Source organism: Acomys russatus, chromosome 11, assembly GCF_903995435.1.
Source record: "Acomys russatus chromosome 11, mAcoRus1.1, whole genome shotgun sequence".
Taxonomy (NCBI): domain Eukaryota; kingdom Metazoa; phylum Chordata; class Mammalia; order Rodentia; family Muridae; genus Acomys; species Acomys russatus.
This window is the reverse complement of record NC_067147.1, coordinates 59,791,388-59,818,888: the sequence shown is the minus strand read 5'-3', so window position 1 is coordinate 59,818,888 and position 27,501 is coordinate 59,791,388. Positions and strand designations below refer to the sequence as shown.

At 56.6% G+C, this 27,501-nt stretch overlaps 1 protein-coding gene across 1 annotated transcript in view; it reads right to left on the bottom strand.

The window, feature by feature from the left end:
• Positions 1 to 988: 988 nt before the first annotated feature.
• The window catches only part of Grm4 (glutamate metabotropic receptor 4), a 44,695-nt gene continuing 18,182 nt past the window's right edge, over positions 989 to 27,501 (bottom strand). Inside the window, exons 3-9 of the mRNA XM_051153479.1 lie at positions 27,133 to 27,287; positions 25,307 to 25,447; positions 13,145 to 13,345; positions 12,806 to 12,942; positions 9,410 to 10,345; positions 6,162 to 6,408; positions 989 to 1,520 (exon numbers count right to left, since the gene is read on the bottom strand). Coding sequence (XP_051009436.1) covers positions 1,471 to 1,520; positions 6,162 to 6,408; positions 9,410 to 10,345; positions 12,806 to 12,942; positions 13,145 to 13,345; positions 25,307 to 25,447; positions 27,133 to 27,287 — 1,867 coding nt within the window. The 3' untranslated portion in view covers positions 989 to 1,470. The remainder of the gene's footprint in view (positions 1,521 to 6,161; positions 6,409 to 9,409; positions 10,346 to 12,805; positions 12,943 to 13,144; positions 13,346 to 25,306; positions 25,448 to 27,132; positions 27,288 to 27,501) is intronic.

Genomic DNA, 27,501 nt, shown 5'->3' with positions numbered 1-27,501 from the left:
AGAGCAGACAGATGCAAAGACCCGCAAGGAGTCAGATTCCTGCCGCACCACGGGCCAACGCGGGTCCCAGAGACCTTAGCAGCTGGAGATAGGAAAGCAGGGCTGGGTGTGGGGACCCTGGACCAAATCTTTTAAGGGACACCCTTGGCTGGAGGGAGAGGTGCCAGGAGGAACGTTAGGACGACAGCAATCCCTTCAGTGTGGATTCCTTTCTTTAAAGATTCATTTTCTTTGCCAGTGTGTGTGCATGTGTGTGCGCGCATGTGTGTAGATGTGTGCACAGGCGGCTGAAGAGATCTAAGAATTCCAGAAGAGAGGAGAAAACCCCCTGGAACATGGAGCTATGCCCAATGTGGATGCTGGGAACCAGACTTGGGTTTCCTGCAAGACACATTTAACCAAGCCACCTCTCCATCCCCCACAGGCCCTGGAATATTCTTCAGTGTCTTGCTCACTTTACTCAGACACCAGCAATTCAGATCTGAGACAGCCACAGGGCCCCATGTCTCTTCCCCCTCCGCCCATTCCTCTGCCGTCCACAGTCCTGTCCCCTGCTGACTTCTGGCTGGCAGTTGTGGCTGAGCATGGGGCCCTCAGTGGACACACAGGCCAGGTGCAAAACCATGTGTTTATCTTTATTAGAAATGTTCTCGGTATAAAAACAATCATGCTACACGTCAGAGACCATCACCAAACACCCAGGCACTGAACTCCGTGTCGCTGGCAGGAAGGGCAAGGCGGGCAGGCGGGCAGGACACACGGCAGACGGGCAGGGTGGGCGAGCAGGCTGCAGGCCACAGGGACACACAGAGGCCACCAGGAGGACGCAGCACTTTGCAACACACTCAAGATTGGTTTTCATTTGGGCTTTTTTGTGCTTCCATCCCGTCCCCCCCCCCCTTTTTTTTTCTCTTTTGCAACATAACAGAGTTGGTGGGAGGAGTCAAGGGAGCAAAGGCTGAAACGAAATGAAGTCGAGTGGGACAGAAGTGCTTGAGAGAATGACTTGGTTGGGGTGAGGCAACCAGGGACGCAGAAGGTGTGGGGCAGGGCAGAAACAGAAAGAAAAATACAGAAGCAGAGAAGCCCAAACAGACAATACATGCAGAGACAGAAGAGAAACGCAAAGACAGGTAGGGACCAGCCGGGGTCACCAACAGGACAGATGGAGGCAGGAGGAAGGAGACAAGGCCAGGGCTGGACTCTCAAGACTGAGCCCCTGTGCTTTGGGGCTGGACACATCGGTCCAGAGGAAGGCCTGGGTGGCGCAACCACTCAGCCTCCTCCAGTTGCCCACCACAGCTTGCCCAGCAGTGATGGCCAGGGGTTCTACAGTCCTCAGCACCAAGCCACATTCGTGGATGCCCACGGGGCAGGCAGGACCTCAGCAGAGCCCTCAGGAATGGCCCTGGCCTGACGCACCATCCTCAGAGGTTGTGACTCTTCAGTCGTCTTGGCTCCGCAGCCCAGCTAGATTGCATGGTTGGTGTAGGTGACGTAGGTCTGTTTGGTGGCCAGTGCTGCAGAGAGACCAGAAGAGCCAGGAGTCAGCACTGCCTCTTCCAAGGCCTCCTTCCCCGAGGTCCTGCCCCACACAAACTCCACCAGGCTCCCAAGCTGCCTCTCCTGCAGCGCCCAGGCCCCAAGCCCCACACAGAATTTCCAGCAATGCATCTTTGTTCCTGTTAGCCTTTACCTGGAGCCCCCTCCCCCTCACAGTGTTACTCAGATGTGACCCCCATATTTGAGTGCTTCCCGAAGTACCTCCCCACTATAGAACTCTTGTCACCTAACTTTACCATGCCTTAAAATAGTTCTTTGGGTGCATGATATAATCAGAGAATCTTAAAACATTCTCCGAGGGAAATCTTTCAGAGGTTCAGCCCAGATATTTGGAAGAGGAAGAACTCAGTATGTTGGAATGGTGGCCTGGAGGAGTAAAGTGGGACGGAGGGGAAACAATGGCATAGAGAGGCCTTGGCTGGCTCACACAGCCCTCTGCCCAAGGAAGACACAAGTCCCCAACCCTGTCCACTCCTGGTGGCCCATCCCCCTTGGTCTGGAGGCTCCAGACCAGGCTTTCTCTGCCCTGTTCACTCTGGCCCTCATTCATGTCTCCAAGCCCAGCTGAGGCTGATGTGGCACCTCTGGGGTCTTCCCATTTCCTGGGCACAGCCCTCAAGGACCTTGCCCAGAGGCCAGCTGGGTGATGTCATCAGGTCTTATAGGCAATGTCTCCCCTACCCACCGGAGTACAGACCTTCTGGGAGCCCAGTGAGACCAAGGAGGGCTGTCCCTGTCAGTGAGCTGAGGCATGAGGAGGCTGGCTGTGCCCATGGATTTGTCCTGCCTTGGCAGGGTGGGGGGGTCTCCCTCAGTGGCAGTAACATGTGCCTGGGGTGGAGATGGAGAGGGGCTGGGTGGGGAAGTGTGCTGCCCTCATCTTGGGAGTTGCCTTGGTCCCTTTGGGACTCTTTCATCTCTGAAAAAGAGAAATACCCAATGGATGAGGGACATGTGACCCAGAAGAGAGGGGACGGGCAGGGCAGCGTGAAGGTCCACAAGCCATCTCCCTGTTACACTGGCACATGGCTGCAAAATTAAGGACAGTGTTTCTCGGCCTCTCCTGCAGCTGAGCAGGCTCCACGGTAAATCTTGCTAATTAAATCCAAGGGAGGGATGGCGTCCTAGTTAGGGTCAGCTATCAGCTCGGCACAGCCTAGAGTCATTTGAGGGGGTCTCAATTGGGGGAATCACATTGGCCTGTGGCCACATCTGCAAGGAATTGTCTCAGTGAGTGACAGGGGTGGGCCCATGTCTGTAGGCAACACTGTCTTCACGCAGGTGGGTCTGAGCTAACTAAGCATGAGCCAGGGGCGGGGCAGGGAGGAGCCTTCCTCTGTGGTTTCTGCTTCAAGCTCCTGTCTCATATCCTTGCTTTAGCTCAATGATGGCCTGTAACCTTTAGAATGAGATAAACACTTCCTCCACTCTCCCCAGGCTGCTCTTGGTCATGGTGTTTATCACAGCAGTAAAAAAGCAAAGTAGGACAGCTGGTGTGCAACCTCCACCATAGTCTGAGTTGTTTCCCTTGCACGTCTGCCCTCCCTTTTCTCTTCCATGAGTAGAGCAGAGACACTGGAGATAGCCAGCCTCAATCCTCGGGGAACCAAAGGAACAACAAGATGGAAAGAACCTGGGCCCACACCTCACCCCTGCCCGCCTATCATCTTCCTTGACATTGGAGACCAGCAAGCATCTGTCTGATTTGAGCCTCTTGGTTTTGTTCTGTGAACTCAGTCAGCACAGAGACTATAGAGTTCAGTTCAACTAGAGGGGGGAGGGGCCAGGGCGAGGGTGGAGCAAGAGACCTTATGTGGTAGTGGGCTTCCTGCCTGCAACAGCGTCAAGCAGAAGCTAGGTGCAACGGAAGGGAGCATGCCCTGACAGTCAGGGAAAGATAAGAACAGCAGTACGCACGCACGGCATCCCTGGTTCTCTCTAGGGAGCTGAACAGCCAAGAGGATGGCAGGACACTGGGCCTGAACTGGGAGGCATCCTGGGCCTGGGATGGACTGGAAAACCTCTGAAGAGGCTGGGACACGGGTGGCAGGTGTGCCAGATGAGAAGCATGTAAAGTCATCCTCCTCCCTGGGGGACCTCAGGCGGCTCCCCCCTTTTGCTACAGGGCCTCCGTTTCCATAGTCAGAGAGCAAACAAGGCAGCCCTTTGCCCTCAGCTTCTTTACCCAAAGCACTGCCATAACTTTCAACACCACCTCCACCATCTAAGCCCCACTGGTCCAGCAGAGCCACAGTGGAAAGCAGTCCAAGCTGCCAGTCCCCAAACTCCGCCATCCCTGTGCAAACTGATGAAAACTGTTTCCAAGCTTCAAGACACCCCCCACCTGCCACCCCCTACGTCCGCCCCCCCCCCCCCCCCCCGCAATGGCTCATGGCCTGGAGATGGTGGGAGGAGCCAACCCCCAGCAGGAGGCCGTAAGGCAGCTTGGGAGGGGACCTGGGGCACCACCTGGGCCTCCTCAAGCAACTGCCATGCAATCTAACAAATTAACCCTCCTCAAGCAGAACAGTAGTGAAAACCAGGTGACATCAAACACAGCAGCTAAGCTGAACGTGGTGGCGCACACCTGTAATCCCAGCACTCGGGAGGCAGAGGCAGGCAGATCGCTGAGAGTTCAAGGTCTACAAAGTGACTCCAGGACAGCCAAGGCTAACACAGAGACTTTGTCTCAGAAAAAAAACAAAAAACAAAAAAAAAACAGCAGCTGGCACTCGGGCCAGGGGAAATGGAGACCCTGCCCACAGCACTAAGAAGCTGGGCAGCAAGGTGGTCTAGGGCAGTGAGGCCAGGGTGGTCCTTGACACTGCAGAAGTGTCCTCTTTGTGAGTGAAGGCATGAAGGTGTGGCCGAGCCCTGCCCAAGGGTTCTCAGTCACCAGCCAACCATATAGCAATTTGCCAGACAGCTTGAGGCACAAGGCTAACAGTCACCCCTTGTCGCCCTGTGATTCTGCACCAATCTGCCTGCAATCAGGATTCTAAATTATTTATTCTGTTGTTTGTTTAAAGATATGTGGCCTGAACTTGACAGGGTGAAAAATGTTCCTGTTCCACAGGAGTGACACATCCCCACTCCTCCCTCTCACACCCCCCCCTTGCTGGGCTGTCCCTAGAATTGATGACTGTGCAGCCCTGTCACAGAGAGACAGGGGATAAGAGAGCTGCCACCTCTGGCCCTGGCTGCAGGGGAGGCTGGGCCCTTCCCCACCTGCCACACTTTCTCTTCTGACCTTGTGATTGGGAGCAGGACAGGGGTACAATGTCAGCAGGGCCATCAGAACCCCACCATGGCTGAGGAGTGTGATAGTGCCATCTCCTGAGCTAAAGCATTGGTACACCCTACTCTCGAGAGACGTGTGTGTGCATGTGTGTGAACGCGTGTGAGTACCTGTCTGTGTGTTGGAGCTGTGTGCAGAGGTGCTTCGGCACCAGTGTTCAGGGCCTTGGATGGACAGGGATGGAATGGGACCAGGCAAGTGTCCCTGTGCTCAGGCCAGAGAGATTGACACAGCTGCATTGAGGGTCCCTGCCATTCCAGTGAGTGGAGGCCAGAGGGGGCGCCCCGCGAGGACCCTCTGCCTCTACCTCAAGGAAGGGCAGGGCCAGAGGCCAGGGGCTGCGTGATTTCTCCGGAGGAGCAAGAATAGGAAAGTAAATTCCAGGGGAAGCTGTTGACACAAGGTCAGAAGTCAGATGTGAATCTGCCACGTGGAGGATGGAGGCCTCAGGGCAGGGAGGCCATCCCACAGGGAAAGACACCATGGTTTTTTTTGTTTGTTTGTTTGCTTGTTTGTTTTGTTTTTTGAGACAAGGTTTCTCTGTGTAGCCTTAGCTGTCCTGGACTAACTTTGTAGACCAGGCCGGCCTTGAACTTACAGCGATTCCCCCTGCCTCTGCCTCCCGAGTGCTGGGATTACAGGCGTGCGCCACCACCACCTGGCTAAAAGACACCATGTTGAGACCAGTCCTGCCATATAATCTCAGCAGGGGCCCTCACTTCTCCTGTGTCTCAACTGGGGATCAAGGCCAGGTGGAGCTTGTCCCTGCTGCCACCAACTGGCTCTGCATTTCAAGACTCCAGAGCTCATGACCTTCTCTGCTGAGGCCTCTGACAAGCCCCAGGGGGGGGGGGGGCTGGAGGATGCTGCTCCATGGGACAGCAGCCAAAGTCCCACCCCACTATATCCTCACCCGCCTGTCCCAGGATGGCCACAAAGCCAAAGATCCCTCCTGGATTACTCCAGGCACTGGGTCTCTGCGGTTAGCCTCTTCCCCCAAGGGGTGGAGAGGTGCAGGCCAGAACAGGGATATAGTGGGGGTCACAGCATCCACAGGAGCCAGGTCAGCTGGCAGAGAATGAAGTGGTCACGGCCAGGGAGTCTCTGAAGTTCTCTCAAGCCACCAGGGAGGACCTGACAGGTAAGCTGTGCTGACCTGCAACCTACTGTCTCCTAGGGGTTACCAGAAGGCAGGTGGTAAGGAGGCCTGTGCGAGAAAGGGATTGGGCGGGGCCTGGGAGACAGCGGGGAAAGAGGCCGGGGCTTGGGGGGGAACAGAGGAAAGAGGCCATACACTCACCTGGGGCCTCCAAGTTCTCACACAGCTCTGACTTGGCTTCCCCATTTGGCCTGAAGTTGCCCTTCTGTGTGAACTTGTTGGACATGGTTGCAGCGGTGACTACGGCTTTGAGGCTGCGCTTGCGCTTGGGCACGTTCTGCTCCGGGTGGAAGAGGATGATGTAGACTTTGGGCATGTAGAGCATTCCCAGGGACACCGAAGCACTCAGACTCACCGAGACCGTCAGCGTGGTTGTCTGGATGTACAGCTGTAGGTGGCCGCAGGTGGGGATCAGAGCTGGCTCCGCCCATACACCCCTCAGCTCCGCCCCACTCTCCCGAGACTCCACCCACCTGGCCCTGCCCTGCCCCGCCCCAGCTCCATCCACCCGGCTCTGCACATCTACCTTTCTTCCAAGAGGTCCCTGACCTGGCCAGTACCCGTCTAGGACCAGGCACAGCTGGAAGAGACCCACTCTGCACCTTATGGCTTCCGGCAGGAGGAAATCATCGTATGCAGATGGCACTTCAGAATTCCTGGAACTCACATCCTAGCATGGGAACTTGTGCCTCAGTTTTCATACAAGACAGGCCTGAGAAGTACAGTGTGTACCTCACAGGGCTGTGGCTAGGGCAGAGTTAACAGTCAAGTGTACGCAAAGCACTGTGTGTGTGTGGGAACTCACAGAAAGACCCGCTGCATCCCACCTGGAGAAATGTCTCCAGCATGGTTCTTGGGGACCATAGCTGACCTCATAGGGGCAGTCCTTGCACAGGGCTGCTGCAGGTGACATGAGCACCCATCGGTGCCTTGGGATGGCTCCCAGCAGCCCCTCGTTCAGCGTGCCACCTATGTGGAACAGGCCCTGACTGGGGACCCACGACACCCAGCGGAAGACGGCTGTGGCAGCAACACTGTCAAAGCTCATTTCATGCTAGCTCAGCAGCACTAACGGTGACAGATGTTTAGCAAAATGAGAACCCATTAATCTGGGTGTCGGATAATCCATTCATCAATGGCGGATGCCCTCTAAGCAGAGCCCGGCAATTCCCAGCACCCTGCCCAGGCTCCCTCCCACGCCCTCCCTGCTGACAGGTGATCCAGGCCCCAGCTGCCCCTCTCAGCTCAGCTAGGGCTCCAGGTGCTGACATGGAGGAGACAGGAGAGGCCCCCAAGCTTGGGTCTTGCACTAGCATGGTGCTAATGTTCCATCCTTCTAGGAAGAGCGCCCCCACTCCCAAAGGCAGGGTGCACTTCTCTCCACTAGCCCAGCGGTGTGCAGTACAAGGCTGTGCCACTGCTTTCTGGAGCCACAGGGGTCCTAAGAGAGTACGGGCTGTCTACCATGGCCCATAGTGAGATGCCGGGCAAGCCTGCTCCCTTCTTCGGGCCTATAGCTCCCACTACTCATTAACACAGGCAGAATGCACAGCATTTTGCACTCTATATAATAGGTGCCCTGTGTCTGCCTTCACCCCAGTCCATAAACAGAGCCTAGGTGGACACAGTTACTGCTTCCAGGTTGCTTCCTTTTTCAGCCCAGGAGCCTCTGAGGACATAAAATGGTCAAGAGCAGCTCACACTAGAGTCGAAGCTGCTGGCGATCTGCTCGATGGCTCCCTGGTGTCCCTAGCCGTCTCCCGGCAGAAGGGTGGCCGCCCACCTGGCTTCTCTCTCCTTACCCCAGGACCCAGGGCTGCCCTTCACCCCTGCATCTGGTCCCTGGATCCAGCACCATGTCCTGTGGCTCCCAGGAGTGGGCGGCTGGTGATGGCTTCTAGAGAAGCCACAGTCCTCTAGAACCCAGGTGGCACAAGGTGAGACAAGGTAAGGAGTGCGGGAGGGAGGCAGGTCCAGGGAGGGTCGAAGGCTGCAGCGTGAGGGCCAGCGTGCAATGTGACCTCACCACCAGGCCAGGCAGCCTCTTTGTGGAGTTCCTCTCTGACACCCAGCACAGCCTCTGCTCTCCAGTGATGACAGGGGACAAAGCGCAGAGAGCAGTGAGAAGCTGAGGAGTTCTACCCACTTTGACTTTCACACAGGGTGTCCCAGTGGAGACTGTGGTACTTAGAATCGGTGCAAACCCAGGAACCTCCTCTGTCCTGGCTGACTCCACAGCCGCATCCTGCCCAAGGCTGACTGAGCAATGACCTTACATAAGACAGAATGACCACTTTAGATAGCTCACAGCTGTTAAGCCCTGAGAATCCTGGCCAAGGCAAGAGAGCTACCACTGGCTCACAGGAACAGCCCAGACTGCCTCACACAACACACATGGGAGCCATGCACCTGAACTCACACGCACACCTGGCTTGCATCCCCCTCCCTGCAGCTGGGTGCACGCACACATACAGAGATCCATCCAGACAACTGCAAGGCGCCTGTATGCACTCACCAACACCTGTAACCATGTGCACACACTCATCCATATAGGCAGCAGTGACTCCCTCAGCACACTCTGCCCCTCGCGTCCACATAGTTCATCTACTGTCTAGCATGCACACTTGCAAAAGGCGATGCCTACATCTGCTCACTCCTTACACATGCATTGTCACATGCACGCGCACATACTCTCCTCCTCCTCTCCCTCCCTCTCTTTCTTCTTTCTCCTCTGTCTGTCCGTCTGTCTGTCTGTGTCTTCTCTCTCTCTCTCTCTCTCTCTCTCTCTCTCTCTCTCTCTCTCTCTCTCTCTCTCTCTCTCCCCTAATGTCCCAAGTGACAAGGACTCAAACCCCAGTCTCTCCGTTCTGGCTCCACTTGGAGGCTGGGAGAGGGCTAGTGCTGGGTGGCCCGCCCACACACGTTGGGGAGGGCAACTGTTGCCCAGCTCAGGATGGACCCTACCTGTCTCTGGATTCTGAAGAGACTGTCTCTGATGGGGATACACCCTAGCACCTCTTTCCAGGTGCTGAGAGGAACCCCTTGGAGGGCAGAGATCCAGAATAGAAGGACCTTAGCTGCCATGTTGTGCCCTAGCACCTGCAGGCCCAGATGCCCCTGCAAGAAACACAGGAGATTCTCCCAGGAGTGACTCCCTGGTGAGGGCAAAAGCGATTTCTCAAGCTTCCAGCTTCTGGGGGTGTGGAGCCACACACCCCAAGGGTACCTCATCGAGGTATAGGACCTCTGCCTGTACTCACCCTCAGCAGAGATATTTTTTTTAGTTGGGGAGGGGGATACAAAGTAAGAGAGACCCAGAACGGGGACAGAAAATGGCAACTGAGCTCTCACTCCACACTCCGCCATGCATCCTGACGCCCACCACCCACCTTGTCGGCCGACTGTGAGGTGCCAAAGAAGATGGGGATAAAGGCCAGCCAGACAATGCAGGTGGTGTACATGGTGAAGCCAATGGGCTTGGCCTCGTTGAAGGTCTCAGGCACACCGCGAGTCTTGATGGCGTACACGGTACACGTGACCATCAGCAGCATGCTGTAACCCAGCAGGCAGATGAGCGACAGGTCGGAGATGTCACACTTGAGCACACCCCTGGCAAAGCGGGGGTCAAGTGTCCGCTGGTCCTGGAAGTCCACCACTGAGTGGGAGGGGTCCACCACAAACCACACACAGATGCCGAGCAGCTGCAGGGAGATGAGGCTGAAGGTGATGGCCAGCTGCGAGGCGGGGCTGATAAAGCGCGGGGCACTGACTGACCGCTTGCCCTGTTCGAAGATGCGGTAAATACGGTTGGTCTTGGTGAGGAGGGCTGCATAGCTGACGCTCATGCCGAGCCCCAGGAAGATGCGGCGGAGTGAACAGGTCCCCAGGTCTGGCTCCGCGATCATGAGGAAAGTGGTGACGTAGCACAGAAAGATTCCCGCCAGCAGCACGTAGCTCAGCTCCCGCCCGGAGGCCTTCACAATAGGAGTATCGTTGTAGCGCACAAAGGTGACCACCACGAACAACGTGGCGGCAATGCCCACCACAGCCAGGAAGAGGGGCAGCACAGCCCAGGGCGAGTCCCACTCCAACTTGACGATGGGAATAGGCTGGCAGCTTGTGCGGTTCTCCGTGGGCCGCATGTCGTAGGGGCAGGTTTTGCAGGTGTAGCGGTCCACCTGGTACTGGTACCCTGTGCAGGGCTCACAGTGCCAGCAGCAAGCCATGCCCTTCACTGTCTTCTTCCGCTCACCCGGCTGGCAGGGCAGGCTGCAGATGGAGCGCGGCAGCTGCTGGCCACTCCCTGGCCACTGCATCCGCTCTATCTGGCAATGACAGCACCACAGCTGGCCTCAGGACATGCTGGCAGCACAGACCTTACCGCCCCGCCTCCCCCCCCGCCCCCGACACACACACAACCCCTCCGCCCTGAGATCTCTCTCTGGCTCCACACCTGAATCAGCCCAGCGCTGGCCAAAAGCCCGGCTACCTGGACCTCGCCAGAGCTGGCTGAGAGTTGGTATCAGAAAACTTACCTTGTGACCCGGACACCCATAACCTGGGAGAATTCCAAACTCAATGCTCATCTGGAGAAACTGAGTCTGGGGAGCACAGAGGTGGCACCTACAGTCACACTAAGCACCAATGCCAAGACCCAGGAGTCCCGACTGCCAAACGTCCCCAGGCCTGGAAACCGTGCTGCCAGGAGCGATTCAGAAATGCCCCTTTCGGCCCGCCTAGCCCCTGCCCCTCCTATGTGGTTCTCACACACTGCCTCACGGCTCAATCCCCAGCTTCCACCCAGCAACTCCGGAGTCCTGCTTAGCTGAAAGCGAGGAACAGAGATTTAATCAGAAGACACACAAGGAGCGCCTGGGGGTTAGCACGGTCCAAGGCTCTGCAGATGCCATTGCTGTAGGCAAAGCGAGCCACAGGGAGTGTTGTCACACCCTACCAACTTCCTGACAGCACTGTGGGAAGTAACCCAGTAGCCTGGAAGAGCTACCAGGTGCTGGACCAGGGGAGCCCTGGTCAAAGGGTGTGCGCTAAGGGCAGTGAGACAGTTTGTTCTCAGAGCAGCAAGCCTGGCCTAATGGGACTGTGTGTGTGTGTGTGTGTGTGTGTGTGTGTGTGTGTGTGTGTGTGTGTGTGTGTGTGTGTGTGTCTGTCTATCTCTGTCTGTCTTACTGTGTGTGTGTGCGTCTTTGTCTATGTCTGTCTGTGTGTCTGTTGGTCTGTCTTTGTGTATGTGTGTCTATGCGTCTGTCTTTATACGGTGCCTGTGTGTGTGTGTGTGTCTGTGTGTCTCTCTTTGTGTGTGAATCTGTATCTGTTTGTGTCTGTCTCTGTGCATGTGTGTATGTGTCTTTGTGTGTCTGTATGCATGTGTCTGTCTTTATGTGTGTCTGTGTGTCTGTTTTTATCTGTCTTTATCTATGTGTGTGTCTGTCTGTCTCTGTCTCTGTGTGTATCTGTATATCTGTGTGTGTGTGTGTGTGTGTGTGTGTGTGTGTTTACTGAGTACCCTCTCCTGCAGAAACATACTTGGCTGGTTGAAGCTGTTCAGAAAGTTCCAGATCTGAGCAAAGGGGAGTGGGGAAGGGTGAGGTGTAGAGGAGCCTAATGGGGGAGGTTGCCGTGGGTTCTGCGGGTTCTGGGCTGTGGCTGTGCAGCCGTCCTGAAGGGATGACGAGGAAGCTGGTGGCTATTCTGGAAAACCCTGGTGCCCCATAAAGATAGTCTAGTCCCAGGGCTGGAGCCATGGTGAGGGGGCTGGGCACCCTTGAGGAAACACTTGACCTGTTGAACCTCTGTCCTCCATGTGTTCCAAGGCCACTGGTTCGAGGCCACGTTGCCATTTGTTACCTCCTGTGACGACCGCAGGGAATACTCGGCACCTCACTAGGAGAGCTCCCCAACCTGCACATCCCTCTAGCTGAGTCCTCCCGGTCAGCTCCAGCCTGCCTGTCTGCTGTGGCTCATAGGGCAACCTAAATCTAGTCACCCAGGGAGCAAACGGGAAGGCCCAGCCCTCACCTCACCTCACCACTGTGACTTAGTCCCTTCCTGACAGAGCAGGGCACCCAGGAGAGTACCCTGGGCAGGGTCAAACTGGAGCTTGGGGACAGACAGGCTGAGAGAAGAGGGGACCTTTAGAAACACACACACACACACACACACACACACACACACACACACACACACCGCCTTCAGGGGTCAGCAAGACACACAGAACTGCAGCAGTGTGGAGGGGCACGCATGTGTGCCCGCTGATCTGCCCCTGGGAATGGTGCTGGCTGCCTGTGCCCTCTGCAGAGCGCACCCTCATCTGCCTCCTCTCTACGCAGCATCCAGAGAACCTTGCCACAGGTACGGGTTTGTCCCTCCAAGCTGTGTGACTCAGGAGACTTCCTCCCAAAAGATAGTGTCCTGAGATGTCTGCTCTACTGAGGAGGCTCTGGGGCCTGGGCGGGGCTGCTGGGGCTTCTGTCTGAAGAGTCTGCAACCGTGTTGTGCTTTGCCACAGGGAAGACCAAGCCACAGACAACTCACTCCAGGTGCTTTCTCTCAACAACAACAAACTGTTTCACTGCTGGGGTGACTAAGCAAGAAGGAAAGCCATAGCATCTCTTGGGCAAGCTGAGAAGGGCTGCCAGGGAGTACCTGGGAAAATGAATAGCTCCTAGCGAGGCCTGAGTGGCCAGAGACTCCCTCTCACACAGCCTCCAGGCCAGCCAGGCCTCTGCACTGTGTCCCCCATGTTCCCTCCCAGTCCTCACGCTTACTCTGAGGTGCAGGTGGTCAGTCCAGGAGCCGATGACCTTGTACTCAGCCGAGCCGTTGCGCAGTTGGTACTGGTAGATGTCATATCGCCCAGGCGCGTCTCCGTTCTCATTAAAGGTTACGGGGTTCCCTGCAATGCCTGCACACGGGAGGGCTTTGCTGAGCCTTTTCCCAGGCACAGGGATGTTTATGAGCTCAAGGCAGAGGCGTCCTGGGGAGATCCCTGCACAGAACATCTGAACAGACCACCATTCCCAGCCCAAAGCCCAAGACCTTTACACCCTGCAGCTGCGCGGCCCAGGCTGCCCCGGAGCCAAGTGGTGTCCTGCTGCATGTCCCACCTGAGAAGTTGACGTTTCTGATGTACTTAAGCAGCTGTGTGCCATCCACGGGGTCCATGCGAGGGCAGAGTCCTACGCGGCCGGGACACAGGTCACGATGCATGGCATGCAGTGCGTGGCCCATGGCATACACGGCGTCAATCACGAATTGCACCTTCCCCTCCTGCTCATATGCCGAGTCCTGCCCGATGCGCTCCCGGTCTGTGAGGAAACACCATGCCACACACCCGTGAGGCCCTCTGAGCTCAGCAGGGCAGTGGGAGCCTGAGCCAACCCTCCCAAGCACACCAGGTGAGTGAAACCCCTGTGGCTGCTTCACCACCCTGATGTGTCTACAAAGAGGGTGACCCAGTAGAGCCCAAGAAGATGACCCCAGAGAGTAAAAGGGAGTCCACAGCCCTATACTATGCCCCCACAAGGCTCCAGAAAAGCTAGGACAAGCCCCTTGGTCCTGTCACCTTCAGTAGGCAGTGACCTGTTAATACCCTAGGGCTGTGGAATCTGCTAGCCCCACACACACCCCACCCCACCCCCATCAGCTGACCTGAGATCACCAAGGAAGTAGTTGCCCCCACAGGCTTGGGAATAGCCAGGACAAGAATTGTGTATCTCCCAAGGGTCATGGGGTCCCAAAAGCAGCTCACCAATATAGGCCTAAGGTTATTGTGTAGTTTAAATACTGATTTCTGTACCCCCGCCCCAATGTCTGGTTGCAAGCTTTGTTCTGAGAATTTACTGTCTAAATGTTGTGTAAGCTCTGTGATAGCTGGGTTAAGAAATAAGCTAAGAGAAACAAACACTGTTTTATAAAAATAACTTAAAACACACTATGCCACCCCAGAACATGACACCCCTTCCTAAGAAATAGATAAAAGGAAGCCCAAAGCTGGGCAGTGGTGGCACAAGCCTTTTAAGCCCAGCACTCGGGAGGCAGAGGCAGGTGGATCACTGAGTTCGAAACCAGCCTGGTCTACAAAGCAAGTCCAGGACAGCCAAGGCAACACAGAGAAACCCTGTCTCAAAAAAAATTTGCCCAAAGAGGCTAAATCTTGGCTTTGATGCCCTCGGTGGCTTCTAGTCACTGGACATCAGATGTGCCTCAGCTCTTCCACAGACCTCTCTGTTATAGGGCACAACCCTCCCAGCGAAACATCCTGTGTGCAACAGCTGGGTCCCTTCACAGAAGGGAGGGAGGCCAGCATCCCTGGACCCTCCCAGCCACTTGGATGCAGTCCTCCCTAATTATACGTGGCCTTGGGTAACAGGGAGGTTCCAGACTATACAAGCTGCGGGACATGAGTGGAAGGGGGCTCCATCTAAGCAGCCATGAGAGCAGATCTTCCTGCGTCACCTTCAGTCCTGCCTGTAGCTCAGTCCACCTGGCCCCTGTACACATTCTCGCTGTCACCTTAGGGCTAGGCTTTTAAGCATGCCTCGTGTCCATGGGAGTGTGGCTGAGACTCTCTGAGACAAAGTTGTTAAAACTCACTTTCCCAGGTGAACTGTGGCGGACTCAAACTTCAGTTGGTCATTGGGACCTTATGAGAAGGGGACACTCGCCCGGATAGCAGCCCAGCCCCAGATCAGCAGCCCTGTGCTAGCTCCTGGGGTTCCAAAGGTCTGGGTGTCCTCAACTGGCAGGGATCTACTGAGCCTGCTTCAGCAGGCTGTGAGGCCGGGGGGCGACGAGGCACGGGTGGGAGGCCAACCAGTGTCATCTAGGTGTGAGTAGTGAGAATGGGGGCTTTTGAAGTGACAGCAGCAACCCCTGGACCGCAACACTCAGGAAGTGACAGCAGCAACCCCTGGATTGCAACACTCAGGAAGTCTCCCTAGAGGTGGCAGCTCCTGGCCAGGACCCTGTGTGAGCTGGGCTTTGCGGATCAGCTCATTGGATTCTATTTATGTGTATGTGTGTTTTGTCTGCATGTATGTATTACCCCACGTGTGTGCCAGTGGACGTGAGGAAGAGGAATCAGGTCCCCTGAGGTGGGTGTCTGGAACTGACCTGGGTTCTTTGGAGAAGCAATGAGTGTTCTTAACCACTGAGCCCCCTAATGCTTTTTGAAATTACGTTTACTTATCACTTGTGTGAGCTCACGTGCCACAGCCCACGTGTGGAGGTCAGAGGACAACTGGGAGGAATCCAGTCTGAGTTTCCACTGCGTGGGTCTCAGGACTGAACTCAGGATGTCCTCAGCGAGTCCTTACCGCGACGACATGAGTCATTAGTCCCTTTGCCGTGACAGAGAAACTAAGGCATAGAAATGCTGAGCAGTAAGTGGGGTCCCAGCAGGAGCCAGACGCAGGTGTTCTAAGCCCAGGCCCAGGCCCAGTGCTGAGCATCGGAAGGAAGCAGGCAAGAAAGCTAGGAAGAGGGTCCGGGGCCCCGGAGGTATTGAGAGGAGGAGGTGCTTGCAAGCCATGTGTCCTACACAGTGCCTAGCACAGAGCAGAACAAGGGCACTGGCTGTGCCTCGGCCACACTCCCAGAGCCCTCACCAAGGACACAGCCATGATGTGACAGAGAGAACACGTACAGAGACCAAGTGGACTGGGCTATCCCTCAGCTCCCCTCCCCCTCCTTAGGAACTCTGGAGGTCAGAATGTCCATCCCTCTGCCCAGGGCACCTCAGAAGCTGACCTGAGATAGGGAGAAGCCAGTGCCCACCTCTAGTCTGGGCCCCACTATCCAATCTCTCACACCAAGAAAGCCGCTCCTCTGGAACTAGGAGGCAGGGCTGATGAGCTACGGCAGCTGTCACTAGTGGTTGGCCTGGCCTCAGCCCTGCTGGCCAGGACTATCCTTGGCTCATACAGAACAGGCATTTGTTGGTTGAGAGTGGACACTGGAGATGCCAGTAGCAGTATCCTGGGATGAGGCGCGGTTGGTTACCTGCCTCTACCCTCCTGTCACAAATAAAATTGAGGCCAAGAGACATGTACTCCAGCCACACAGACAGGGGTGGGCTGTTGGATGGCAGGCAGAGCAAGTACCCAACCTCCAGACTAGTCTGCACCCCTCTCCTGCCACACGTGGCCTGTGCTGCCTCTGAGCCTCACTGTCTCATTTCCTACCAGCACTGTCAGTTCTAGGTCAAGACGCGAACAGCTGGAGCAGCAGAATGCAGATCCTCCAGTTTGTCCGTCCCGTCTTCCTGTCAGAGCCTCAGCCATGGGGTGCTAAGAGCCAAGAAGGAAAGAGGAAGCAGCAAAGGGGCTGGGCTCGGTTCCCAAAAAGGCTCTCCTAGATATCCCAGCCACAGCCCCCTTCTGGAGCTCCCACCCAAGCCCTGGACACCATTCCCTCAGAGTCCCCACACCACCTGGCATATCTGACAAGAAGTAAACTCTCAGCCAAGATACACAATGGAGGAGAAGGCTGCTACAGCAGAGGCTGCCCCTGGTCTCTCCAGGCCCTGGCCTCTCCTGGTCCTGGCCTTTCGTGACCGAAGACTCTCTTGCCCCTGGTCTCTCCTGACCCTGGTCTCTCCTGGCCCTGGCCTCTCCTGGCCCTGGCCTCTCCTGGCCCTGGCCTCTCCTGGCCCTGGCCTCTCCTGGCCCTGGCCTCTCCTCTCCTGGCCCTGGCTCCCGGGCTCTGGCTCCCATGCCACTCTGTGCTCCTACTGGGGTCATCAGTCACTGGAGAAGGGATGCTAAGGACACAGAGACCCTCCAGGAGCTGCCTCAGCAGGGAAGCCTGTCTCCACTCGAGTGTCTATGGAAGGGATCTGGGTGCAGATTCACGCCCCACCATCTCGACTCTCCCACGAGCAAATCACAAGTCCAGCCACTGACTCCTTAACATGCTAGCCGAGCTACAGATGTCACATAGTAGATATCACCTAGGTGGCCTACCAGGAGTGAGCCAGGCTGCGAGTGAACCTGCTGTATCTGTATCTTTTTTATTTCTCCTTCTCTCTTCCCCGTCCCTTTCATCTCCAGCCTTGGAATCCAGGCCTGTAACCCACAGAAAGCAATAAGGACAAAGTATTCTTCAATGCGGTGGTTATCTGAACCCTAACTAACCTTTTTCTCCAAGGTTCCCCAGGCTTCAGGCAGCATTAGGGACTCCCTGTCTGCACATCTAAGCGGGGAGGTGGCAGGGGAAATGGGGGGGGGGGTCAGTGTCCCCTGTCACAGGTGAATGGAAGCCAGGCCCGGCAGGGGCCTCACAGCTCGGGAGGAGGTGAGGCACACGTGCGCGAAGAGCCGCAGGAGGCAATAAATTCCAGACACATGGTGCAGTGACAGCAGCAACAGTTTGAAGATGTCCTAATTGTGTCCCGGGGCACCGGGAGGCAGAGATGCATTTGGCTCAGCCACGGGTGACAGGCAGCTGGGAACACAGGGAGGGTTTTCTCTCACAAAGCCCTGAGCGGTAGTTACTGCAGAGACTGCAGCCTTTGTCGCCAGGTTGTAAATTGTAATCAGAATGAGTTTTCAAGGTTGAAATAATTGGTCCACAGCTCCCCTCCACTCTCCTGCACGTGCCACCCTGCCACCAGCCCGGGTGCCACTCCTAGAGACACCTTCAGGATTGAACCAGGTCCCTCGACAGCACCAGACGTGCAGAAATTCACATGTCTGTGCATGTGTGTATGTGTGTCTTTGCCTCCCAAGTGCTGAAATTACAGGTGTACTCCAGGCAGGTGCAGGGGTGTTCGTAAGCAAAGCACTCCAGGGGAGTGTGAGGAAGATCTGGGGTTGGCAAGAGTGAGGGAGGGGAACACGAAGGGATGGCAGCAGAAACGGAACTTGTGGGGTGTGTCTCCCTGGGGACCTCCAGGACATTGCAGGGGTGCCTGCTAAAGCTGGCTGAGTGACTTGGGTGTTGCACCCTCAAGCCATACTACCATGAGGCCACTTCCTCCCAGAGGCTCCTTCACTTCCTGGCAGCGCCATGCTCTCCCCTCTCCCTTTCCCCAAATCTCTGTGCATCTCCAGCCATGCTCACTCCTGATGTTCACAGCTGCCTGTGCACAGCCCTCCCTGGGCTCCTAGACCACACTCCTGCTTGTCCTCAGCCCACTCCCCCTCCACCCGGCCCCTCCCAGGTGAGGGGTGCTCAGGCTCCATCCTTGGCTTCTTCTCCTCTTTCCCTGGCAAGAGGTCCTTCAGCAAGCTCTGTGACTAACCTGACCCCTGCTCAGCACTGTCATGCCCCGCCCAGACCCTGCCACCTTCCACCTGGGCCACCAACATCTCTGCCATCCATCCACAGTCTCCTTCCCAGGCAGCACACGGAAGGGACAGTTAGAGCGTCAGGAGGACCCTGCCACTCTCATACACTTGGCAAGGCTTCTCTAATTGCCATGAGATCCAGGCCGCCCCTCCCCCTTGCTCTGCCTCAGCCCCATGGGAGTCTCATGGCTTCCTAGCACTGGCCAGGCTTGAACCCACCTCAGGAGCGGTGTGCACAGCGCCCTCTACCTGGCATGAGCTCTCCCACTCTCCTCCCTGCGCTCTCACTCCCCTAGAGGTGTTATCTTGAGCTTCACTCACGGTCAGTCTCAGGAGACCTTCTAGGCTCCCAGAACTTCCCTCCAACGTCCTCCCAGTCCGGGCTCTCTCCTCACTGGAGCTGTCAGGCTACACCACTACCCTGGCTAGACTGCCAGAAAACTCTGAGGCAGGTCTGCTTCAGCACAGGCTGTCTCCACTTCCCTAGAACTGGGATTGCAGGCACAGGCACATGCATGCATGCACACACGCGCGCGCACACACACACACATGCGCGCACTTGTGCACGGATGCCATGTTTAAATGGGTTCTAGATCAAGCTCCGCCCTCCATTCTTGTGAGGCAGACGCTTTACTGACTAAGCTATCCCCCAGCCTCATACTCAGGCAGTGATTTCCCAGCTGAGCACCCAAGAGAAGGGCTTGGAGTAGAGACTCAGCTTCCTCTGGCTACCAAACAACTGACAAGTTTGAACAACTAGGAGTTCCTAATGGGTGCAAGGCTGGCACACAGTAGGTGCTCCCAAAATACTGTCCTTCCTCCCTTTTCCCAGAAGGAAGGCTTCCTTGGTCTCTCTGAGGAGGAGCCAGGCATGGTGGTGCACGCCTTTAATGCCAGCACTCGGGAGGCAGAGGCAGGCAGATCACTGTGAGTTCGAGGCCAGCTTGGCCTATAAAGTGAGTCTAGGACAGCCAAGGCTACACAGGGAAAACCTGTCTGAAAAACAAAAAGAAAAACAAAACAAACAAACAAACAAACAAAAAGGCTGAGGAAGCCTGGCTCAGGACATTGTTAAAGCCTGGGTCCAAATCCCAGACCTGCCAGTTACCCAGAAACCTTCAGTCCTTAACCGCACTCAGTGTCGGGTTTCTCACCTGCAAAAGGGGTTATCGTAAAGATGAGACGCACAGGCCTATGACAAACCTTGATGACACATGAATGAAAGCAGTTTAAACCAGCTCTTGGGGGAGCTGTGGCTGTTTTAAGTGTGCAGCCAGCACAGTGGGGAACTAGCCCTCCCTACCCAGCCCCAGCCGTCCCATGCTGCCCTCCCTCTCCGGACTTCCAGCCTCTGGGAGCAGCCAACAGTAAATTTTTCTATCTCCTCATAAACCGAGCCTTCCTCCGCTCAGCCATCACCTGGCTGGCAGCGCTGTCAAAAAGACGGATGCCACATCTGCTTTGTTTATGACTTTAATTCCCAAGCCTGCTCAGCGCGCTCCTGGGGAGGGGCTGGGCATAGAGGAGGCAGGTGGTAGGCATTGCCCTCCTGGGTCTGACAGCCACAGAGCTGCCCCTCTCCGTGACCCGTCCCACTCAGTGTGGGCAGCCATGGCCCAACAGCAAATCAGCTCCCATCGTCCCAGGGAGGCTGGGGGAGGGAGGTGGGGGGTTCTTCTCATCCCAGGGCTCTGGAGGCTGAGCAGGGTGGCAGGATGCCAGTTACAAATAAGGACCTGCTCAAGGTCACACCGGCAAATGGTAGCAGCATGATGCACAACCGGCCTACAAGCTCCCATAGCTACGTCTGGAAAATACCAGTCCACGTGGATGCTTTCCTTACCTGCATCCCCACATAGGCCTGTCCCTGTCACTGCATGCCAGCCCTCTATGCATAGCCTTGAGTGATGCTGAGACCTCTGACACCCCCCAAACATGCCCCCCACTTTGACAGACTGCCAAGGAATGAGGGCTGCTTCTCCCTGTCCTCCAGCGCTGAGCAGTGACCCAGCGCTGAGCTCCCCCGACCCCCTGCGTGGCCTCTTTGCTGCCTCCCTCTTCTTTATCCCAAACAAAGCTGCCCCAGGATGAAGCTGGTCTCCCCGCCTCCGGCAGCTGTCATCACCCCTGCCGCAGGGGTGGGGTAGGAAGGGCATTGACTGGACACAGCAAGAGTGGTCCTTGCTCCCTGTGACATCTCACAGAGCAGGGCAGGCAGGGCCTTGAAAGCAGAGCAGTGGCAACAGGAAGACTGCTCGAAGCCAGGCTCCTGTGCCGCGGGGAGGTGGGGACACAGTTCCCACCAGGTGTCTGGCTGCCTGGGATGGCTGAAGACAAAAGAGGCCCAGGAGTTAGAGGAGGAAAACAGAAGAGGGAGATGTGGGACTAGACAGGGCACCTGCCTCGGCGCCAAGGCTGCATCCTGCCAGCTCTAGCACTGTGATTCTTGACAGTGGACTCAGTTTTCTCCTCTACAAAATGGGTGCTAGCCCTGAGACAGTCAGCCTAAACACCCACCCTCAGGATGGCGGAGTCCTCTTTACCTCTCCTACAGCAGACAGTGCAGTACCAAGAGAATCAGACTATTCAAACCCCAAACACTCTACACACACGCGCGCGCACACACACACACACACACCATCAGTGCCCGTCATCACACAATCAGTGCCCATCACACACACACACACACACACCCCATCAGTGCCTGTCATACACACACACACACATACACACCCCATCAGTGCCTGTCATACACAATCAGTGCCCATCACACACACACACACACACACACACACCATCAGTGCCCGTCATACACACACACCATCAGTGCCTGTCACACAAACACACACACACATACACACACACACACCCCATCAGTGCCTGTCATACACACACACACACCATCAGTGCCCATCACACACACACACACACACACCATCAGTGCCCGTCACACACACACACACACACACACACACACACACACACACCATCAGTGCCCGTCACACACACACACACACACCATCAGTGCCCGTCACACACACACACACACACACCATCAGTGCCCGTCACACACACACACACACACCATCAGTGCCCGTCACACACACACACACACACCATCAGTGCCCATCACACACACACACACACACACCATCAGTGCCCGTCACACACACACACCATCAGTGCCCGTCACACACACACACACACACACACACCATCAGTGCCTGTCACACACACACAATCAGTGCCCGTCTCTCACACACACACATACACACACACACACACCATCAGTGCCCGTCACACACACACCTCTTCAGGTCTCCGCTCATGCTATGTCCTTACACGGAGAAGGGCAGGGTCTTCCATGAGGTGCTGTCCCTCCGTGCTAGCCTGGTCATCTGCTCATGCCTAAGCCAGTGAGTGCACCCTCTTCCCTCTCTTAGCTACAAAGTCCCAGGTGCAAACTCTGGTGTGCGGGAACCATGGCTCCAGAAGTGGAAAGGCTGAAGTGGGGGAGGGGCTGCCAGGGGTGGGGGAGAATCACCACAAGCTTGAGGCCAGCCTGGGTTACAGAGGAAGACTTTGTCTCACAAGCAAACAACAGCCAGGCTCGGTGGCACACACCTATCTATAACCCTAGTGCTTGAGAGGTAGAAGCAGGGGGTTGGGAGTTCAAGGTCACCCTCCACCACATCAAGGTCACCCTCCACCACCAACCCAAGCTACCAGAGACCCTGTGAATGAGATTACAGCTCTGTGGTAAGGTGCCCGACTTCCCTGGTAGAGCCAGGTGTGAGTATTTGTGAGAGTCCCCATAGTCCCCTCAGATTCAAGGTCCCATGCCCAAGTCCCCATTAAGGTCACCAAGGGAGCTTTAAAAAGCCAACCCTACCCATGGTGATCTGTGATGGGGACCCTGAGCACTCCCCGGGTGCCCTAATGCACAGCCAGTCTGGAGAGCTTCCACCTGAATTCAGAAAGTGCCTTTATTAGAACCCTCACTTCCTGCTGCGGACCCCCTGGGCCAGCTCACATCAGCCGTATTTCTGAGAAGAACAACCAAAAGCCAGAGTGTCACAGAGCTGGCCCCAGGCACCCTGCAAGGCTCCACACTCTGAGAAGACCTCTGGCAGCCAGAGGCTGAGCTGAGCTGTGACAGGTGGGGACTCCAGAAAACCCTGGTCCTCACCTACACACTGGAGCAGGACATCCCAACTGTCCTCCTCTTCCCACCATGGGAGCCAGCTCAGGCAAGCCACGATCACGGTGTCTACACAATGTTTCACCCCCGCGGGGACACAGGGAGAGCAGGAGTGGGCAGGACACACGATCAGCCTGCCACGAGGGCTCAGCCTCCATTTATAAGCACATCTGTACTCCACGCGTGTGTGCACGTGTGTGCTCACATGTGTGTCTGTGTGCGTGCATGTTTATGGGAGGTGTACATATGCAACATGTGTGCAAAGGTCAAGAGACAGCCTCTGTGCCCTTCCACAGGTGCCTTTGCTTTGCAGCAGGGTTTCTCATTGGTCTGGAACTCAGTGAAGTGAGCTGGGCCAGCTGTCCAGCAAGCCCCAGGACCCACCTTGCACCTCTCCATCCCTGGGGTGACAAATGCAAACCATGCCTAGATTTCCCTTTTGATTTATATATGGGTTTGAGTGTATGAGTGATTTCCCTGCATGTATGTATGTGCACATGTATTACACGCAGTGCCTATGAAAGCCCAAAGAGGCTATCAGATGCCCTGGAGCTGCAGTTACAGACAATTGTGAGCCACCCCGTGGGTACTGGGAACTGAACCTGTGTCCTCTGCAAGAGCAGCCAGTGCTCCTCCTTAAGCGCTGAGCAGGCTCTCCAGCTGTGGGTTGTAGGGGCTGGAACTCAAGCCCCCACACTTGGGAGGTAATGGCTTTACCCACAGAGCCAGCCCCACATGTCTGCTACTGTGATTATTGTCTGATATGTGCTGTGCAGCCTCTGACGTGCCGCTTGGCCCCTCTGACTCTCCATAGCTCCTCCTCTTTTACACTTGAGTGGTAAAGGTTTCTAGAGCTGGGAGGATGAAATGAGATCTTGTCAATCAGGAACCTAACCTGGAGAAGCAGGCTCATACAGGACATGTGAACCTCCACATAAGACACACACACACACACACACACACGTCCCCGCTCAGGCCCAGCACTCATGCACACACATAGCTTCACACACATTCTGCTGCCCAGACACCCAGAGCTTGGCTGTGAGCTGTGCTGTGACCCAGGAGGAACCCTGCCCAGTGGCTGCAGCCACCAGAGGGCAGCCTACTTCTCACGCACCCAAACCTTCATACCCCTCCACCTCATCACAGCTCCCTCCGGCCCTGCACCAGGGAACCTCAATTCTCCTTGTGGCATGTCTCCAGCCCCACTCTGCCCAAACTGCCACTTGAGGGGACAAAAGACAGAAGTCTGCACCCCTACCCCTCCGTGAGGTACCACATGGAGGCAGCACCCAAAGCCACCTGTCCCTGGGTCCCCAGGGGCTCCTGCTGCAGAGCTGTGCTGACCCAGAGCACTCAGAGCCTGGGTCCAAATGCATATGAAGCAAGTACCAGGCTGTAACTTTGGGGGGCGGGGTGCCTGGAGCTCAGGCCTCTGTTCAAATCCTGCCCCCACCCCCAGCACCTGTGTGAACAAAGACCCCTTCTCAGACCTCCCCCACGTGACTCCTCTGGGGCTCAGTTTCCCCATAAGGCATCCCTGTGGCCGCGAAGGGCTGCTGCCCCTCCCCCACGGCTCTTCCTACTCCGTTTCAAATGGGTTTTGTTTCTACAGCGCATCTCCCTCTGACACATCCCATGATTTATTTATCTTGTTTATCATCTGTCTCTCCATTAGAATAAAAACTCCATGAGGATTCAGACTCTCTTGTTCTCCATCGTCCACAAGAGCGGGCCCAGGCAGTCAAGTGCCTGCTGGGTGGCCGAGGAAGCCCTGGCGGGTGAGAGGTGTGTGCTGTACCGGCAGGAGTGGACACCAGCATGCAGGTCAGTCCAGTATGGTGACCCCAGGCAGTCAGAGCTGGACAGTGCCTCTGGTGAGACCTCAGAGCTGGTTCCTCCTCCCAGCTCTGCTCTCCAGCGGGAACACCGTGCAGCCTTCCCACTCGGACCTCTCAGGGCCGCTGTGGGCTACAGCCTCCTCTGCCTATAACCCTGTCCCTCAGCCCTACCAGCTCCACCCCCAGGCCAAACACACTGCACATCCACAATGTGGATGGTTTCTGAACCATCTGATGTTCGGCTGTTTCCGAACATCAGCCCTTAAGCACCTCTAGCTGGGGCTGTTGGCTCTTCCAGAGTTGGCTGGAGAACGTGGGCTGATGGCCGGAACTGGCTGGAGTTCAGGGGCCTAGCACCTGGCCCCACTGCCCGCAGGCACTGCCTCCACCCCTACTTCTTCAGGCTCTGCTTCCAAAGGGCCTATGTCCCCTAGGCCACACCTCCTATAGGCTCCACCTCCCTAAAGCCCAACCCCCTGGAGCCTCTACCTTCTATAGGCACATGCCTTAAGTCTCCACCTTCGGCAGGCCCCACCTCCCTAGGCCACACCCCCACAGGCCCCATCTCTTGCAGGCCCCACCCCTTAGCCCCCACCTCCCTAGGCCACACCCCACAGCCCCCACCTCCTGCAGGTATGTCCTTTAGTCCCCATCTCCCTAGGCCCCACCCCACAGGCCCCACCTTCTTCAGGCACCGCCCATTAGTCCCCACCTTCTGCAGGTACCACTTCCCTAGGCCCCACCTCCTGCAGGCACCGCCCCTTAGGCCACCTCCCTAGGCCACACCCCACATGCCTCACCTCCTGCAGGCGCCGCCCCTTAGGCCACACCTCCCTAGGCCACACCCCCACTGGCCCCACCTCCTGCAGGCGCCGCCCACTAGGCCACACCTCCTTAGGCCACACCCCCACTGGCCCACGACCGGTGCGTGCTCACTGGTGCACTTCTTGATGTGGCTTCCCTTCTTGAGGGCGTGGCGGCTCAGTTTACAATGGAAGTTGTCCTCCCAGAACTCGGCAAACCAGATGTTGCGCCTGTTGTTGTCTAGAGTGCGGCTGGAGAAGTATCGGTCGAACCCTGGCAGGAAGTGAGGGTGTCAGGGCCTCCTCCCCACACGCACCCCAACACGGAAATAACTGGGGCCAGGAAGGGAAAGGGTGTCCTCTGCCTCAGGGGGCCCAGGCAGTTAAAACAAAACAAAACAGAAAACATGGGCGTCATCTTATGCCATGCAAAACAAAACAGAGCTGCGTTAGGTCCCAGGGGAGCACATAGAATTTAGGGTCACAGCCTCCTGGATCAGGCCCAACCTGGGCACATGGAAAAGGAACAATGGCCAGAGAAGACAGGCAGCCCAGGGCCTACACCTTCCCTCTCCATCTAGGCAACCGCCATCTGCTCCTCCTCTGCAAGCTGCCCAGCTCCCTCCCGCCTCAGGGCTGGCGCTAATAGGACAGTGCCCCCCTCCCCTGCCCAGAGACCCTCTGCAGCTCACCTCACAGGGAGCTAGGGCCTAAGTAGCAGGGGGAGATGGAGTCAGCCCTGTGGTGGGACTAAGTAACTCTCTGTCATGGGGACTATTATGGGATGTTGAGTAGCATCCCTGGACTCCACCCACTAGACTCCAGGGGCATCACCCACGTACTATGACAACCAATAGCATCTCCAGAGACACCTTTAATCCCAGCATTAGGGAGGCAGAGGCAGGCCTGTGAATTCAAGACCAGCTTAGTCTACACAGTGAGTTCCAGGGCAGCAGGGCTACAGAGTGAGACCCTGTCTCAACAACAGATGAGAACCAATGCCCTTTAAAACTTCCCCCGTGTTCCAGAGGAAAAAGGGGTCCTTACGTCTTGGGTTCAAACCCCAGCTCTGCTCCTGCTACAGGACGGGTGACTCAATGGCAGAGCGGCTCGGAAGCCAAATGAAGAGCCTGGCAGGCAGGGGCTGACATCTGCCAGCAGCGAGGGTTGTGCCGAGCTCGGTGTGGCTCAGTGTGGCTGAGGTGGTGTGGAATTTTCCACTGCCTATGCTGGCTGGGCCTCAAGGAGAAGCAAGGACACTCTGTGTGACCTTCGGCAAGTGATGAAAAGGGGGGGTCGAGGAGCTGCCTCCTGAGGTCCTTTCCCGGCCTATCAACTCTTACTGAGTAGATAGAGGCCCTGAGTAGCCGGTTCCCCTTCCTGAGACAGTCCTGCCACATCCGGCCGTTACCAGGACATCGACATCGTACCTCCCATTCCACAAGTCTCTCTCCAGAGAGGTTTATTCCTGCCAAGACGCCCTAAAGGAAGGGGTGTGGGGCAGGGCAGAAAGGAAGTGAGGCAGGGCGGAGCAGGGAGGCAGGGCGGAGCAGGGAGGCAGGGCAGAAAGGAAGTGAGGCAGGGCGGAGCAGGGAGGCAGGGCGGAGCAGGGAGGCGGGGCGGAGCAGGGAGGCCCGACCTGAGCTGGCCTCACCCAAACTTGCGGCCCTGCAGACTTCTCTCTGTAGCTCTCTCTAAGGCAGGGAAAGGTCCCAGAGAAGAGAGAGGTGGGGCTGGACAGGTAAGAGCCCCTCTCAGGCCACATGCCTCACACATCCCACCACCCAAAGCAGCTGAGAAACCAGGGGACCCAGGCCTGTCACGTGAGAGGCCCTTGCATGCAGGAGCTTATGAGAATGAGGAGACAAGCCAAGGCGGGGAACAGAAGAGGGTGGAAGTGGCCAGAAAACTATGAGGGATGACTGGGGGGGGAGCACCATCCCCACCTGTTGGGCCTACCTCGCACGGACATCCTCTTGGGAAGAATGGTGACCGCGCCCTCAGCCACCTCCTCGAGGCGCAGCACAGGGGCACTCTTGGAACCCCAACTGTCAGAGCCCATCCAGAAGAAGTGGCCGGTCTGGTTGGCCCTGCGGGCTGCCTCCAGCACCCTCCTGTGGGGACACAGCAGCCCAGCCACAGATGATGGTACCCCTGCCCCCTCACAGCCCACACCCATCCCCAGGCTATACCTGCAGCCCTTGCCCCTGACTCACAAGCCTAGAGTTGCCTCTTCCAGGGCTCCAAGCCTTCAGCTTCCCCACCGTTTGGCCTATGCTTGTCTGCGCATCTATACTGACTGCTCTTGTCCAGGCCTGTTTTCGTGGA